This window comes from Protomyctophum parallelum (genome assembly GCF_964188405.1).
Source record: "Protomyctophum parallelum genome assembly, chromosome: 18".
In the NCBI taxonomy this organism is placed as follows: domain Eukaryota; kingdom Metazoa; phylum Chordata; class Actinopteri; order Myctophiformes; family Myctophidae; genus Protomyctophum; species Protomyctophum parallelum.
The window spans coordinates 33,929,858-33,945,742 of NC_139716.1; the positions used below are offsets into that span (position 1 = coordinate 33,929,858).

Below are 15,885 nucleotides of genomic sequence, written 5' to 3' on the forward strand. Positions count from 1 at the left end.
AGTAGTGTCTGAGACCAACTTATATAAAGAGGGGAAGATTTTATATTGAATCATTTGAATGACGGTTCCACATTCACACTCGGCTGTCAGCCATGCATTCTAATGTTCCCTCCATGCATCTATTCGTCTATGAAGGTCAAGGTCAGAGCAGGCTGAGGGCCAACGTGAACGTGGTCTCCCTCAGTGTTGGAAAACTGGTGGACATCAGCAAAGGTGCGAGTGACACACACACACACACACACACACACACACACACACACACACACATTTAACATCTTTATTTCCGTTCACATTTCACACGAAATGATTGAACAAAAACATTAGCAGATGCACAAACTTGAAAAACTCAACAAGTGCTTCAAGATACAGGGAGTACAGGAAGCATCGCCTCCTCCATATACAGTACATGTATATGGCGAGTCGACTGCCAATTATCACAGACACTGAACAGAATTTTGCCAATCCCTTATAGCTCTCAGCTTGTAGGATTGCATCTTACAACTGATGTATGGACATTACCGAGGCTTCCAAATATGAACACAAGCAGTTTACATTTGTAATCAAGCTGTATAATAGCTTCCTAAGACATTGGTAAGGAATGCCCCTTCCAGGCTGTGGTCAAAATGTACATGCCTCTTCCAAAATGGTCACTTATCTTCTACACACACACGCACGCGCGCACAAACACACACACACACACACACACACACGCACGCCCACACTATGCAGAATAACAAACAACTCGCCCCTTTACCAACGCCCCCGCAAAGTGTTTTAATGTAGTTAACCGTTAATTTAGTATTTCCCTCCCTCTCTGAAATCTGAAATTATCTTGTATACAAGAGTATAGTAGTCAATTTCTATACTCTGTAAAATTAAGAAAGAATAACATGACACAGAGACGGTGACTGCTTAATTAAGTTAATTTAGGACCTTCTAGCAGTTAATTTTGTTTTATTAAACACATTTCTTCCATGTAGCCCATGTTTTGTAATGGCATCATCATGCTATTATGCCCGTGGATATACAGAGTGAACTTAACAATGATAAATTAATATGATAATACCTTTTTATATAATCACCAACATGAATTATGTTTATTTACAGCTAGGTAGAGTAGTGGGGCGAGATGGAAAAGGGGCGACCGTACCTGTTACCACTATGCATACCGACTTTTGGTCCACTCTTCTTCCAATGCTCAGCCTCGTGTCTCCAGAGTTGTCAGCGCCCGGTGAATTGTGGGAAATGTAGTGCTGTCCTGTCGTCTGTGAGTTCTATACAGATCAATGTGAGTTTAAATTCACCCATATACATTTCACTTAGCATGTTTTGGGAGTTCTGTCTTCCTTTTTGTTTCTGACCATGTCACGACTCGATAGTATCTCCTCTCCTCTAGTGTTGATTTTTACAGCTAATTTTGATTTAGTTTTAGTCATAGTCTTTAGTCATAATTTAGTCATATGAAATGTTTTAGTTTTAGTTTACCGTAATTTGGATTAAATAGTAAAAAATGTCAACTAAATCTACAGTCAGACAGACTAAAATGTATTTTGATGGGCCCTGATGGCGTTGAAATGCCAGATTTATACTCAGCTGTGTGCCGAAAATAGCCGATCTACAAGCTCACAACGTGTCACAGTGCACACAACCAAAAAAATACTTGTCTTTTAGTTCTACCGGATCTCTTCTCCACTAATCCCTCGCTAACATTTAAATTTGACGAAATCGTCAGTAAATGTAGTCATAGATTTAGTCATCATAGCTTAGTTTTCATTTAGCTTTTATTCAGTTTTCTTCAGTGACAAAAGGTAGTCGCCGAACATTTTCCGTCATAGCTTTAGTCGACGAAATCAACGTTGCTTCTCTCCTCTTCTCTCCTCTCGTCTCCTCTGCAGGTGTGGTCGTGTGAGTTCTGCGGTACTGAGAACGCTCTCTCTCCGGACAGCTCTGCGGACCCCTCCATGCTGGGCCCTCGCCTGGGTGCGTTTCAGGGCCCCAGGGGCCGAGACGTGCTGTACCGGCCCACCCCGCTGGACGACGACTATCAGAACCTCGAGGACAGCGTGGTGGTGTTCTGCGTCGACATTTCTGGAAGCATGAGTGTCACCACTGAGGTGCGTATAGAGGGTATACGCACATGCATAAAGGGAGTGGCAAATCGATGTTGATCCTAGAGCAATGTGATGCCTGTAACTCTCACCTCACAATTATTATTGCTGTCAATCATCAGGTTACCCCTGGCAACAGCATCAGGTCACCAACCTACATATCCCGACTACAGGTGAGCGTGTGCGCAAAACTAAATAAAAACTATAAGGTGACTAAGACTAAATAGACTATAAACAGATCCAGTAGAACTAATAAAGACAAGTCTGATTGCGCTCGGGTGTTGGCAGATCTACAAGCTCTTTTTATTATAAATCTTTATTATGAATGAATTATTTTAATGTAGAACAGTGGTTCTCAAAGTCTTCACACACACACACACACACACACACACTTTTACTTGCTGTTATTATATATATATCATATTATATATGATGTGATATTTGAGTTATACCATTTTAACGGACGTCTGCCAGCCAATGCTTGGTGTGTACTGTGTAATGCTTGGTGTCCATCCATGGCTATATCTTAATGCTAAAACTGACAGCTTGTTGTATTTTCAGGGAATCCAGGATGCCCTCCAGAGGGCGCTACAGTCTCTGCTCCAGAGCTCCCCTCACAGGAGAGTGGCGCTGGTGACCTTCAACGACGAGGTAGGAGCATGATGGGAGGGGATGGGCTGGGGTCCAACAGTTTTCTGGATATAATAATCATCTTTCTTGTCCCGAAGGATATTCATCTTCACAGGTCTGTTGAAACACCCACAACAAAACAACACATAGCAAAGAAAAACATATCACCAAGACAATGCGTAAACATGAGGTCCCCACTGTGCACAGAACCATCCTATCGTCGGGGCAGTTTGTTTAATGGCTGAGAGGACAAAACTCCTGCTATAGCGGACCTTTTTCCCACAGCAAGGTTCTGTGTCTTTGTCCAGATGGCATGAGGTTGAAAAAGCGATACAGGGGATGATCAGTGTCATTTGATATTGAAAGTGCTGCTAACCTTGTGATGGCCTTATTGTTCATATCAGAAAGTGTGTGGGTGTTAGAAGTCTGATCTTGGAAGCAATAAGCAATACGGGTAATACTGAAAAGTTTGTTTCTGTTGGGCATGGACAGCCCACTGTCAAACGGTGTTAATTCCGTCGACTAAAACAATGACGAAAACAATGTCACGATGCTATGATGACTAAGACTAAATAGACTATGAACAGATCCAGTAGAACTAATAAAGTCTGATTGCGCTCGTGGTGTTGCACTCTGAAAATGGCAGATCTACAAGCTCACAACTTTTTTTTATAAATCTTTATTATTAATTAATTATTTTAATTTAGAACAGTGGTTCTCAAAGTCTTCACACACACACACACACACACACACACACATACACACACAGAGAACAAGTAATTGTCTCCACCAGGCCGAAGGCATGGGGAGAGAGTATGTTTTGCACTCTGTCCGTTTGATGGCAATTGGATCATCCAATTGCCATCAAAGGCATAAGCACCCTTTTCACATTGGCCTATTATAGCGCCACCAGGAGGTCACAACCTGACCTGCCCTGGTGGAGACCTGTGCCCCGAGGGGCACCTTTTCTAGTTTAACCCATTCTGACCTGAGATCAGATTCTAAAAATGTCTTCTATATCCTGACAGTTTTCTGAAAAAGCTATGTTTCTATGTCAGTCGTTCTTCGATTTTTTTTAAATAGCAGACCTACAAGCTCGTAGAACGCCACTCGGTGGTGCGCTATGAGCTTGTAGATCTGCTATTTTTAAATAGCTAAAGCATAACGTAATGCTAACACCAAAAGCGGTTCGTGCCCCAAAATGTGTTAATATTCATTATCTTCTGTGGTCCCTATAGCACCAGTGTTGCTCTTGATTTAGTTTTAGTCGTAGACTATTAAAAAGAAGAAGAAGACAGTCATCTGAAATGTTTCGGTTTTAGTTGACTAAATATCATAAGACAAAAATGTGTTACTTTGGGCAGGCCTTGATGACGTTGTGTCGTGATACCTGATTTTACACTTGGTTGCATGTGAGTTCTTCACATGCGTGTGGCCCACGTACAGTACCACTTAGTATTCAGGTAAATGGGTGAAGGGTGACAGCATTCAGGTGAAGGATTACAGTCAGCATAGCAGAATGACATTCTGTAGGTGACAGCGGGCGGAGCTGTCTGCCTAAATCAACTTGACAAACTAATTACCCCAGAGCTCATTGTGGCAGGTATTTGTCACAGGTAGGTCAAAGACAATGCATGCACACAATGTGGGTTTTTTTATAGCATGGTTTGCTGATTGACATACATTTATACACACTTGGTTCACATGCTTTTGCACTCAGTACATTAATAAGCATACACATTGAGCAAACTTATACAAAACAAAACAAATGCACATACTACTAGATTCCTATATTTGTTACTGTGTGCCACAAGCTCACAAGTGCAGGCACACTCGCATAGAGTATCTAGGTTATCCAGTGCTGACCGACCCAACAACTAAAACACATACAGAAAGAGAGAGGCAGATGTATATTCATACAGTACGCTGAGTACAGTAGTAGTGTCACATCTGAATCCAGAGCTATTCATTATCAGTGGTGTAATACTGTATGTAACTTACTCTTACTCAAGTACTGTACTTTTTGTAAATTTTTGTCATTTGAAAACGTGTGAAATTGGGCATTCTGCATAATGAGTGAATTCTACTTTTGGTGCTTTAAGTACATTTTGATACAAACACTTTAGTACTTTTACTCACGTTTAATTCCGGACTTTTACTTGTAACAGAGTATTTCCATTACAGTATTGATACATTTAAAATATATATACCAGTATTTGTTTTTGATAAAATATAAATGTTGCCCAAAAGAATCGCTGGGGCCGGCAGGGTTAAGTAAGAAATGTGAGTATGTTTTCCACCACTGTTCATTATTAACAAGCTATACTGTCAATACTCGACCGGTTCACATGCTATAAGAAGCGTGTTGCATTCTTTGCACCACATTCGATTCTCTCGACCAGCCTGTCAGTAGCTTCCACTGACAGGCTTTGCTTTCTTGGAAAAAAAGAGTTTGTTGATTTGTAGGTTGGTCCAACATACTGTAACAATTCCATACAGATAATGGAACAGGATAAATCCAACATCACCAGTGTTGTCAAAGTTACTCTTAAACAGTATTGTTTTTACTTATTACTTAAAAAAAAGTTATAAAGTTACACTACTTATCAATTGTTTTATTCCCTATAATCGGGGGATTTTTTTTTTTAATAAAATTTCATTGGTTCAATATTTTTTAACCAACACACAGACATAAAGGGTGTTCAATAGCAATGATTTAAAAAATAAAAATAAAAGATTGCTAAATGGGTAGAGTTAGCTGGTTTGGCACATAGTTTGTGAGGATCCAATGGAGTTAGGAGGTTAGTAGGTTTTCGAGAGACAGCGAAATGCCTTCACGACGGACGACGTACGTCGCGACGTATATTTTTCCGTCGCAACGTATATTCGAGTACGTCCTGGCGTAAATATCAATTCGTCCCGGCAGAACGGACTCGTCGCGGCTATATCTACCCGTTTGCGACGTAATATGTTGGCTATTATTTTCCGTCGCGCCAGAACGGGACTCGTCGCAGCTATATCTACCCGTTGTGGCGTGAGCTGGACTCGTCGCGACAGAACGTGACTCGTCGCGACTATATCTACCCGTTTGCGACGTGCGCCTCGCCGGTCCGGTCTCCAGGCGAGCCTGCGTCCTTCATATATATTTTTTTCTGCTCTCGTTGGACTTAACTTTAAAAGTCCAATGGAACACCTCTTTGTAACGGGTCGCTGTAGTATAGTGGTCTAATTCCTCGCCTCTCTATTCTTTTTTGCTGAGGACGCTGGTTCAATTCCCGCTCGCGGCAAACCAAAATTATTATATTTTAGACAGACAGACAGACAGACAGACTGCCTGTCTGCCTGCCTGTCTGCCTGCCTAATGTATTGTAAATAATGTATTCATTCCATACGGCTATTTTATTTTAATATAAAAACTTTTGTCTTTCGCGCGATTCGAACCAGCGTCGTCAGCACCAAAACATTGAGAGGCGAGTGATTAAACCACTGGACTACAGCGGCCATACGTTACAAAGAAGTGTTTCATTGGACTTATAAAGACAATAGCACCCAGCTGCAGTCTCGCAAGGGGAGGGACCGGAAGTGCTTTTATTTCCGGCTTCCACGTGCACAAGCGCACATACACGCACGCGTGCAGTGAGTGATAGTGAGATTTGTTCAGTGTCATGGTAAGGCCTGTCAAGATGTCAACAACTTAGTTTGGAATATTACCACACACACACACACACACACACAGAGAGAGACTGTAAATGCGATTACATCTGTCAACATTCAATTTCACCTCTTACCTAGACTGATTGCATCGCAGACAGCACAGAATGGTTACCATCCATTTGCATTGTACAATCATGCTCATGCTCTATTAACGCAACAAGACTGCATCTTTTGAATCCATATTATTATTCTAACGTGGGATAGCAATTCTGAAGTATATATCTCTATTACAATTTACAACAATCTAGGCATTTAGCAGACGCTCTTAATCCTCTAGACTAGGCGGCGGCTGTTTAGAAAGCGTTAGTCTTTATCTAGTATGTGGACCACATCATCACTGTGTCCCCCTCCTGTATCCCTTAATTATGTCCAGGTGGTGGTTTAACTAGTATGTGGACCACATCATCACCGTGTCCCCCTCCTGTATCCCTTAATTATGTCCAGGTGGTGGTTTATCTAGTATGTGGACCACATCATCACCGTGTCCCCCTCCTGTATCCCTTAATTATGTCCAGGTGGTGGTTTATCTAGTATGTGGACCACATCATCACCGTGTCCCCCTCCTGTATCCCTTAATTATGTCCAGGTGGTGGTTTATCTAGTATGTGGACCACATCATCACTGTGTCCCCCTCCTGTATCCCTTAATTATGTCCAGGTGGTGGTTTACGGGGACGGGACCAGAGAACCCACCAGGTTCACGGACTGGGCACTGATTGACTACGACCATATATGGCAAGAGGGCGTGGCCTACAGCACACCACATTGTATAGCGGAGTGCTACCAAGCGCTTCTGCAGAAAGTCAAAGAGTGAGTGTGTTGATGTGTTCACACGTTTGTCTCTGTCTGTCTGTCTGTCAGTCTGTCTGTCTTGGTTGCATGCTGAAAATAGCAGATCTGATAGTAGATCTGCTATCTTCAGAGCTCAACACCCGAACATGTCTCCATGTCCAGGTTCAGAGATCACGGTGCCACCTGTCTCGGACCAGCTGCTCTGGTCTCCGTTGCCATGGCGTCACGGTACCCAGGCTCAAAGGTATGAGCTTTCTTAATATGTATTTGTTTGTTTGTTTATTTGGTCATGTGAGTCGAGTAGCACATGAACATGGTGTCTAGTGGTTTGAATCCACCATGGTGCAGCCGGCTTTGCCGGAAGTTTATACGAACACAATTGGCCCGTGTTCAACGAGGGCCGGAAGCCGGGCGGGGAGGGTGACTGCAAGCAGCTGGAGGACTTTAATTGGCATAATAACTAAATTGGGGAGAAAAATTGGCAAAATGTATTGGAGGTTTTAAATGTTAAACAAAAAAGTGAGAGCCACCCACTGTATTTATATCAGCCAGGCGTAAGACGTAAGGCTCTAAACGAACATTAAAAATCCATAGAATTGGCCCACATGACTTAATTTTGGAAAGCCTTGCATTGGCATGGCTAGCTCCCCTCAACAACGCTTTATCCTTACCCGAGTTCACTTTTGACTGTAGGTCGGATCTTGTAAGCAGTGTAATTGTTAGTAATATACCTAGAAGGAACCATTTTTACAATAACAATCTGATACAATTTGTTATCGAGTATGTATATCACAGGTGTGAGATAAGGTCACAGGCACAGTTACAATGCAGAATTCTGTTTGTAACTCAACTCAATCTGTGTCCTCAGGTGATTCTGTGTACGGATGGCAGAGCCAACATTGGATTGGGAGCAATGGAGCAGGTTCCCTCCTCTTCCTCATCTTCCTCATCTTTCTACAGAAAGCTGTCTCACCAGGCAGCTGCGAGTGGGTGAGGATTATAAGCATCCTAGTGTTTATAGTTTCAATGTACGGATATTCTACTGTTAGTTTGATGGTTATTGGTTTACTATTTACTTGATGATCCTAGTTGACTATTTCTATGCACTTGTTGTGTTACCTCGATAGTGATAGTAGTGATGTAAACTACCTTGCTTAGTGTAAAGTCTGGATTAAGAAAGAGTATCCGCTAAATGCCTAAATTGTTATTCCAAAATTGTGATTACGTCTTCTTTCTTTCTTTCTTTCTTTCTTTCTTTCTCTCTTTCTAAACACAAATTGTGAATGGTTGTCAGTGAAATGCTGTGTATACCCGGTCGTATGTTGACGTGTCTCTCTGTCTTTCAGGGTGATACTATCAATCATGACATTTGAAGGGACAGACTGTCGTCTGGCAGAGGTGGGCCTGCTGGCAGACAGTACTGGGGGCCGGGTGAGACATGCACACGCACATGATACTGATATTTGTCTATTTCGTTTTTGGTGTTCAGCCTTTTGTGCAAAGGCTGAACACCTGTGATCTTGTTGTTGACTCCAACGACACAGATGCCAGAAAGTGTATTATTACAGTCATAGACCAAATACCTGTAGCCAAAAGTTCAGAGTAGGACAGATGAGAGACAACGTGACCTGGTAATCCTTGAAACTATTTGAATCATGTACTGTAAAGCTGTGGTTCCCAAACTTTTCAGGTCGAGCCAAAAGAGAGATTAGATGTTTGCCCCGCGGGGCCCAAACTAGTGAAAATAGCAGATCTACAAGCGCACAACGCGTCGTTTCGCATTCGCGGTGTGAAATCTTTTATTCTATAGTGTAGTGAGGATCTCAAATGCTAGATTGATAACTTCAATTGTAGGCGTGGCTAGTTGCACTAAGCCAGCGGTTCTCTGACGTTTTTATTTCAAAGACCCCCATAGCTCTAAGCGTATACCATTTGGAACCCCCTCAAGGAACACTGTCTGGTATGTATCCCATAGCTTGGAGGAACGGTGGGTCTGAGATGAGGAATTCACTAATTGTTTGGCCTGCGTGTACAAGACATTTGATGATGATCATTGAAGCGGTTTGTGATGTTATTTACGAAAGGATCCACGCACGCACGCACACACACACACACACACACAGAGACACACACAGAGCAACATAACCACTTCCCTGCCTTTGGCTTGGCAGAGATAAAAATAGATCCTTGACACAACACTGTCTTTGTTCTGGAGGGAGGAGGCTGGTCTTCCTACAGTACAGTAAGATTGTTCTGATAGGATGTTTACTCTAGCGCAGTACACACTATCCTACTAATAGGAACTGGTTGATGGTGAGATCAGATATATGGAGTACTGCAGTACACACTGTACCGTCTGAAATACATTAATGTCCTTAAAGAAGTACAACCAGCTGGTACACGTATACTGTAGACCTACCGTAACCTCACTGTGCCACAGGTCTCAGATCAGCTCATGGTCTGTTATCATACCACATAAACATAGACCTGACCCCATAGTGTCACTGTAGCTCCCAATGGTCAACAGTATCAGACTGTGGTTGTACTGGTCAGCTCCCAGTGACCAACAGTATCAGACTGTGGTTGTACTGGTCAGCTCCCAGTGACCAACAGTATCAGACTGTGGTTGTACTGGTCAGCTCCCAGTGACCAACAGTATCAGACTGTGGTTGTACTGGTCAGCTCCCAGTGACCAACAGTATCAGACTGTGGTTGTACTGGTCAGCTCCCAGTGACCAACAGTATCAGACTGTGGTTGTACTGGTCAGCTCCCAGTGACCAACAGTATCAGACTGTGGTTGTACTGGTCAGCTCCCAGAGCCAGAACATTTTTATAAAATGATCACATTATGAAATCACCATACATCATCACATACTGGCCAATCACAATTGGCGTCCTCACTTTTCTGTCTTTCTGACTTACTGACTTTTTATCCTCAATACATTGCTCAGCCAATCAAATCATCATAGGGTGCTCAGCCAATCAAATCATCGCTATGGGGTACACCCAAACACACGAAGCTGGGCATAGTCGCCCCTCAAAACGTGCAAGGAGGAGGCAGGCAAGCCCAAAAGAGCGTATACAAACATGGCCTCTAATACAAACAGGTCATGGCTGATTCCTTGTTCAGGCAAATGTAAAACAGACAAACTTCCTTGTTCCTTGTTTTTCAATGTGCACACATTTTATTGTGGTAGCTAAAGAACATAGATTACGTTGGTCAGTTGGTCAGTATTCATCCGTTTATTGTTTTATTGTGGTAGCTAAAGAACATAGATTACGTTGGTCAGTATTCATCCGTTTATTGTTTTATTGTGGTAGCTAAAGAACATAGATTACGTTGGTCAGGTGGTCAGTATTCATCCGTTTTCAGACAAAACATCCCACTATAGAAATTATACTGGATATTGTGCACATTGAAACACAAGAGATCTGAAAACAAAGTATGTCTTCTTTTATTTTCCTAAAATCTTAATTAACAAATTAAGATTAGGAATAATCATTAGGAAAATATATATAAATAGGGACACCAGCCACCAGGTAGAAAAGTCGGCCATCCCACCGATGGCCAAAAATGGAGGATTAAAATGGAGGATTATGGTTTTTTTTTTACCCATTGACCTTTTCTTTCTGCTGTTTTGTGTATTCTTTTCACCACCATATTGCTCCCACACACAGGTGAACATTGTCAACATTGGCACCGTGGCGACGGAGATCCAGTCGGCCTTGGCAGACAACGTCCTGGCGACGGGCGTCAGGCTGACTCTGCTAGCCCCGGATGGCATGTGAGTGAATGGCGGGAAAAGGGATTAAAATGTGGCAAACAGCTGTGGTCTCTAGTGCACGGCCCTGTTTTTCCTCCCGGAAGTTTCACCAGTGAGCAGGTGGGAGGTAGCTGGGAAGGAGCCTGGAGACACATCACTGTAATCGGCAAACCATAATAAATATATTGCTCATTTTATATTCAATAAATATCCATTCAATAAATATCCATTCATGAGTTGTCCTGACGGAAATTGATTTATCTTTCTCTCTCACCTTCTGTCCTTACCCCCCCCCCCCCCCCCCCCTCTCTCAAGGTATTTTCCCTATGAGGAGGACAGTAACTACAAGCTGGTCAGAGACATAGGGAACGTAACAGAGGGTCTGGAGATCACTTTCCAGTTTGCTGTTAAAGTGGACAGCGTGGAAAGTAAGATAAAAACACACACACACACACACACACACACACACACACACACACTTTGACTAATGTTGATAGTGTGTGTGTGTGTGTGTGTGTGTGTGTGTGTGTGTGTGTGTGTGTGTGTGTGTGTGTGTGTGTGGTGCGTGCGCGCGCGTGTCAACAGATTTCCTCCAGAGAGACAGACTGCCATTTCAGCTCCAGTTGAGTTTTAAGACCAGAGACCAACAGAACGTCACCCGCATCATTACTGAACAACGCAGAGTTACCACCGCCAGGTAGGTGTGTGTGTGCGTGCGTCCGTGCGTGTTTCAGTCATGCCATGCATATGTGAGTGTGTCATGCCATGCATATGTGAGTGTGTCATGCCATGCATATGTGAGTGTGCATGGGCATGTGAGTTTCAACTGTGTACACTACAACATTTGGGAGAGAGCCAGGATTCAACAGGAGTGTCAACATCTTCCAATAACAGACTAAAAATAGCATGTACTGTACAAGTTATTGTATACAGGAATGATGACACAGCATCATAACAACAACTCTCTCTCTCTCTCTCTCTCTCTCTCTCTGAATCCAGTGATCATTTTTGATACTGCAATGTAAAATAAAAATTGGCTATTTTCAAATGGCCTAAATTGTATATAGGTTTGAAGTGGATAATGTATGTTTTATAATAATAATCAAAATGTACAAAGTAAATGTATAGTAGTAACTACTAACTAATGTTTTCAAATAAATGTAGTGGAGTAAAGGTGGAGGGGGCCTGTTTTGACATCACTATGTTGTTCTGACATCTGCATAGACTCCATAGTTGGGCATGCCTGAAAATTAACTCCATATATGGGCATAAAAGGTGGGGCACCTTTTATGCCCATATATGGAGTTAATTTTCTATAGTATATATATAGTATATATATTTCCAACTTGCATCGTTGCAAGTAGGCCAGTGCCCAATGGGCACCGCTCTAGTTTTTTTAACGCTTGTTGTGGCGTCCGTGTCTCTCTCCAGCCGGGTGTGGGCCGGCAGTCTGAACATGGCTGTGCTGGCCGTCCATTGTGCCCAGCTGTGTGCCCGGCTGACCATGGAGGGCCGGGTCCACGAGGCCCAGAGGCAGCTCCACGCCCAGCAGGTTCTCCTCAACGACATCAGGTACGGGGGCGGCTTTGACGTGTTGATTTCGTCGACTAAAGGCCTATTCATAGTCCAGTTTTCGGTGAAGGACTCCCAGACATAAAGATTTGAGTTATTTATTATTGAAGATTTTGTCACACATTTTCAAGACAAAATAAATAGCAGATCTACCAAAAGAGAGAGAGAGAGAACACACAAAACGTGTGTGTGTGTGCGTGTGTGTGTGCGTGTGTGTGTGTGTGTGTGTGTGTGTGTGTGTGTGTGCGTGTGCGTGTGCGTGTGCGTGTGCGTGTGCGTGTGCGCGCGCCCTACAGTGAGCAGCAGCCTGCCCCTGAAGAGGAATCTATCTATGGTACCTGGATTGAAACCATGACAACCATCTGTGACGACCTCACTCCAGAGCTTGAGGTAATCAATCAACCAATTTCCATTTGACCACTGGTCAATAATTGGAGAACACATCTCGTGCACAAGCGTGAACACGTGCACGTCTTTCTCTTTTTTTCTTTTTTTTCCACTTAATTTTTATTGAAGGAAGAACACACAAGAAAAACAACAAACAAGACTATACGGAAAGAAAAGGAAAAAAGAAAAGACAAAGACAAAAAGCAAAAGAAAACAAGACTGCATTTTTCATATTACAAAATACATTCAATGAAATTCTATTGCAATATTCGTCTTTCTCTTTTTAAGGGGGAGAAGGTGGAAACACAGCTTCAGAACAGCCAATGTACTCCTCCAGCTGTAAGTATACTGTCCATCGCAAACACATGCACAGTGCACAACTAAAAAAAGAGCCAAAAAAGCCGAACCACAAGCTCAAAGCGTGTCTCATCGCGACCCGTTTCATGTCTTACCCCCCCCCCCCCCTTGCTGTCCAGGTGCTCTCTGACGAGGCAGCTGAGGTGGTGTACCAGATGAAGAGAGCCAGAAATGTGAACAGCAGCAGTCGTCAAGCACAAGCACACAGCACCACCAAGAAGACACCGGAAGCCATGGAGGCAATGTAGAGCAGTGGTTCTCCAGGTGTGTGTGTGTGTGAGGGGGGGGGGCGGAGTCCTTGAGGTGGTTCCAGGGGGTCCCAGCTAAATGAATGAACCAAGCTGACCTTTTACCGGTCTGTAACTCTGTGCAAAATAAACCTTTTGGGGGGGTGTAGTCAAAATGGGGAGAGGGGGAGAGAGAGAGAGAGAGAGAGAGAGAGAGAGACTTTGGAGTCCACATGTTTACTGCTCGTAGGACACAAAGAAGGACTGAAAAGACATTCCGCCAGAGCCAACAATGCAACAGAAAGACATGGTGAAAGCACAAAGGAACCCAAACTATGCAGCCAAGGTACTCATCTTCACGGATTTGTGCAATCACTCTCTTATGACATTGTACCCATTGAAACCCATACTCCTATAATGACAGATCTCATTCTGTTGTGACATGGATCACCATGTAGGAACCCCGCCGGGGTCTGTAACTATGACATCATTCATCACCAGTTTTACAAAAAAGATGACAAACTGTGATGGCGAACAACAGTATTTGGGTGTTGTTTCTCCACTATAACAGAGCACAAGAATGCGGGTCAAAGTGTAACGCTGTGTTATCATCAACTGACTGACTCGTTTTAGAATAAAGCATTAATTCATGTCAATTTAGAGGTGTTCCCAGTGTGTGTGTGTATTTTGTGCGTGCATATTTGTGTGTGTGTGTGTGTGTGTGTGTGTGTGTACGTGTAAGCGATATCACGTCCGTCGATGTCCTGCATACACCTCCACCACCACTGTATCTCAGTTGTAATATCATCGCTGCACTATAATTGGCAGCTGCTGTCATCCCTCTACTGTAGAACAAGGTTCCTGGCCTGGGCGGCTGGCGTGGCCGTCTGGGCAGATAGGCTGGTAATCCTATAGCCTGACAGCGGGTCGTGGATTTGGGAGTCTCCATCCTGATAACCTTTGCTGCGTGGAGTGCGTGCCCCCCCTATCTCCCCCCCATTTCCTGTCAGACTTCTGTTTACCTAAAGGCAGAAAAAGGCCCAAAATTATTCAAAAACAAAGAAAGAGGTTCCTAAACCCTATGACCGGGTCGACCTGCAACACTTAGTTGAGTGTTCAAACTACCTTAAGCTTAGCATTAGTCAGTCAGTCATGTAGCTGACAAGTTGGGAATAAGCTCACCATTACAAACCAGAGGACGGGCGGACGGACAGAGAAGGTAAACGGTGCATTTATATAGCGCTTTTATCCAAAGCGCTATACATAGTTTGTGCATACATGCACCCATTCAAACGGCCGGCCATCGGACCTATACCGGCCGGCGGGACGGCCGACTCTTTCGGATTTCGCCCCTTGCTGCACATTCACACACCGATGGTGGAGGAAACCATGCAAGGCAACAACCTGCATATTGGGAGCAAATTAGGGGTTCAGTGTCTCAAGGACACTTCGACACTATAACTCTCGATCCCGGGCTCCCCGAAACTGTGAACCTCACGGTTCCCATCCGGACGTTCTTCTGGCCAATCCAACCCCTGAGCCACTGCCGACCCCACAAGGAAAACATTTCCAACCAAGAATATTAAGTCATCAAGGCCACATCGATTTTATAGTTTCAACAGCTTCAACTGAACTGTAACAACTATCCTTATGCTGGTTGGTGTTGAGAAAAAACAAGTGAATATGAACAATTGAACAATACAAAGAAATCTGACTGTGGGAACCAAAGGCATCCCAGGATTGGTAGTTGATAGCTTAACCAACCAGCTGTACAGGTCCTTGAGTTACAGTGTAATGACACCTCCTTTGACCTACTGTTTCGCACAAAGTAGGTTGTGGCAAAATGACATGGCCTCGGCTTGAACTTCCCCTGTCACGTTTACTCATATTTCTTAGACTAATCACACTGTTCTTTTGAAGAAATACGTTGCAAATAGAGATTGTTTTTTGTTATTTTGTGTTCTTTGATTTTGTAGGATTACAATAATTCTCACCATGACCCTCTCCTACGCACCTGTCGCCTTAATACTTAATGCTTTCTCTACTCATATTTCTACATTTATTTTTGTTATGTTCTTTGCTAATTATTTGCAGATTAGTGAATCAAACATACTCTACAGAGGGCTTAAAACTTTAAGGGAAAACATCTTAGTAAGGTGTTGTAGAGACCACAGGAACGGTTTCAATGCACCTTGGCATAGATTGAAGAGGCAAGCAAAGAACCAGGTGCTCAACGGACATGTGCAGGTAGATAAAATATGTAAAAATAGTGAAAAGGTTCTCCTGGATCAATCGGGATTAGACATCAATTGAAATAAGGCGGAGATCCGGGCA

General features: G+C 43.2%; 1 protein-coding gene across 1 annotated transcript; it reads left to right on the forward strand.

The window, feature by feature from the left end:
- Positions 1-113: 113 nt before the first annotated feature.
- Positions 114-13,572, forward strand: LOC310876105 (circularly permutated Ras protein 1; the record flags this gene model as incomplete). The annotated part of the gene is made up of 16 exons (XM_083789551.1): positions 114-213; positions 1,203-1,288; positions 1,896-2,114; positions 2,231-2,281; positions 2,670-2,759; positions 7,110-7,261; positions 7,406-7,487; positions 8,112-8,233; positions 8,590-8,674; positions 10,923-11,029; positions 11,324-11,436; positions 11,594-11,705; positions 12,440-12,580; positions 12,877-12,970; positions 13,256-13,306; positions 13,444-13,572. The coding sequence occupies 16 exons, from the start codon at positions 114-116 to the stop codon at positions 13,570-13,572; spliced, it is 1,734 nt and encodes a 577-aa protein (XP_083645677.1).
- Positions 13,573-15,885: the final 2,313 nt, after the last annotated feature.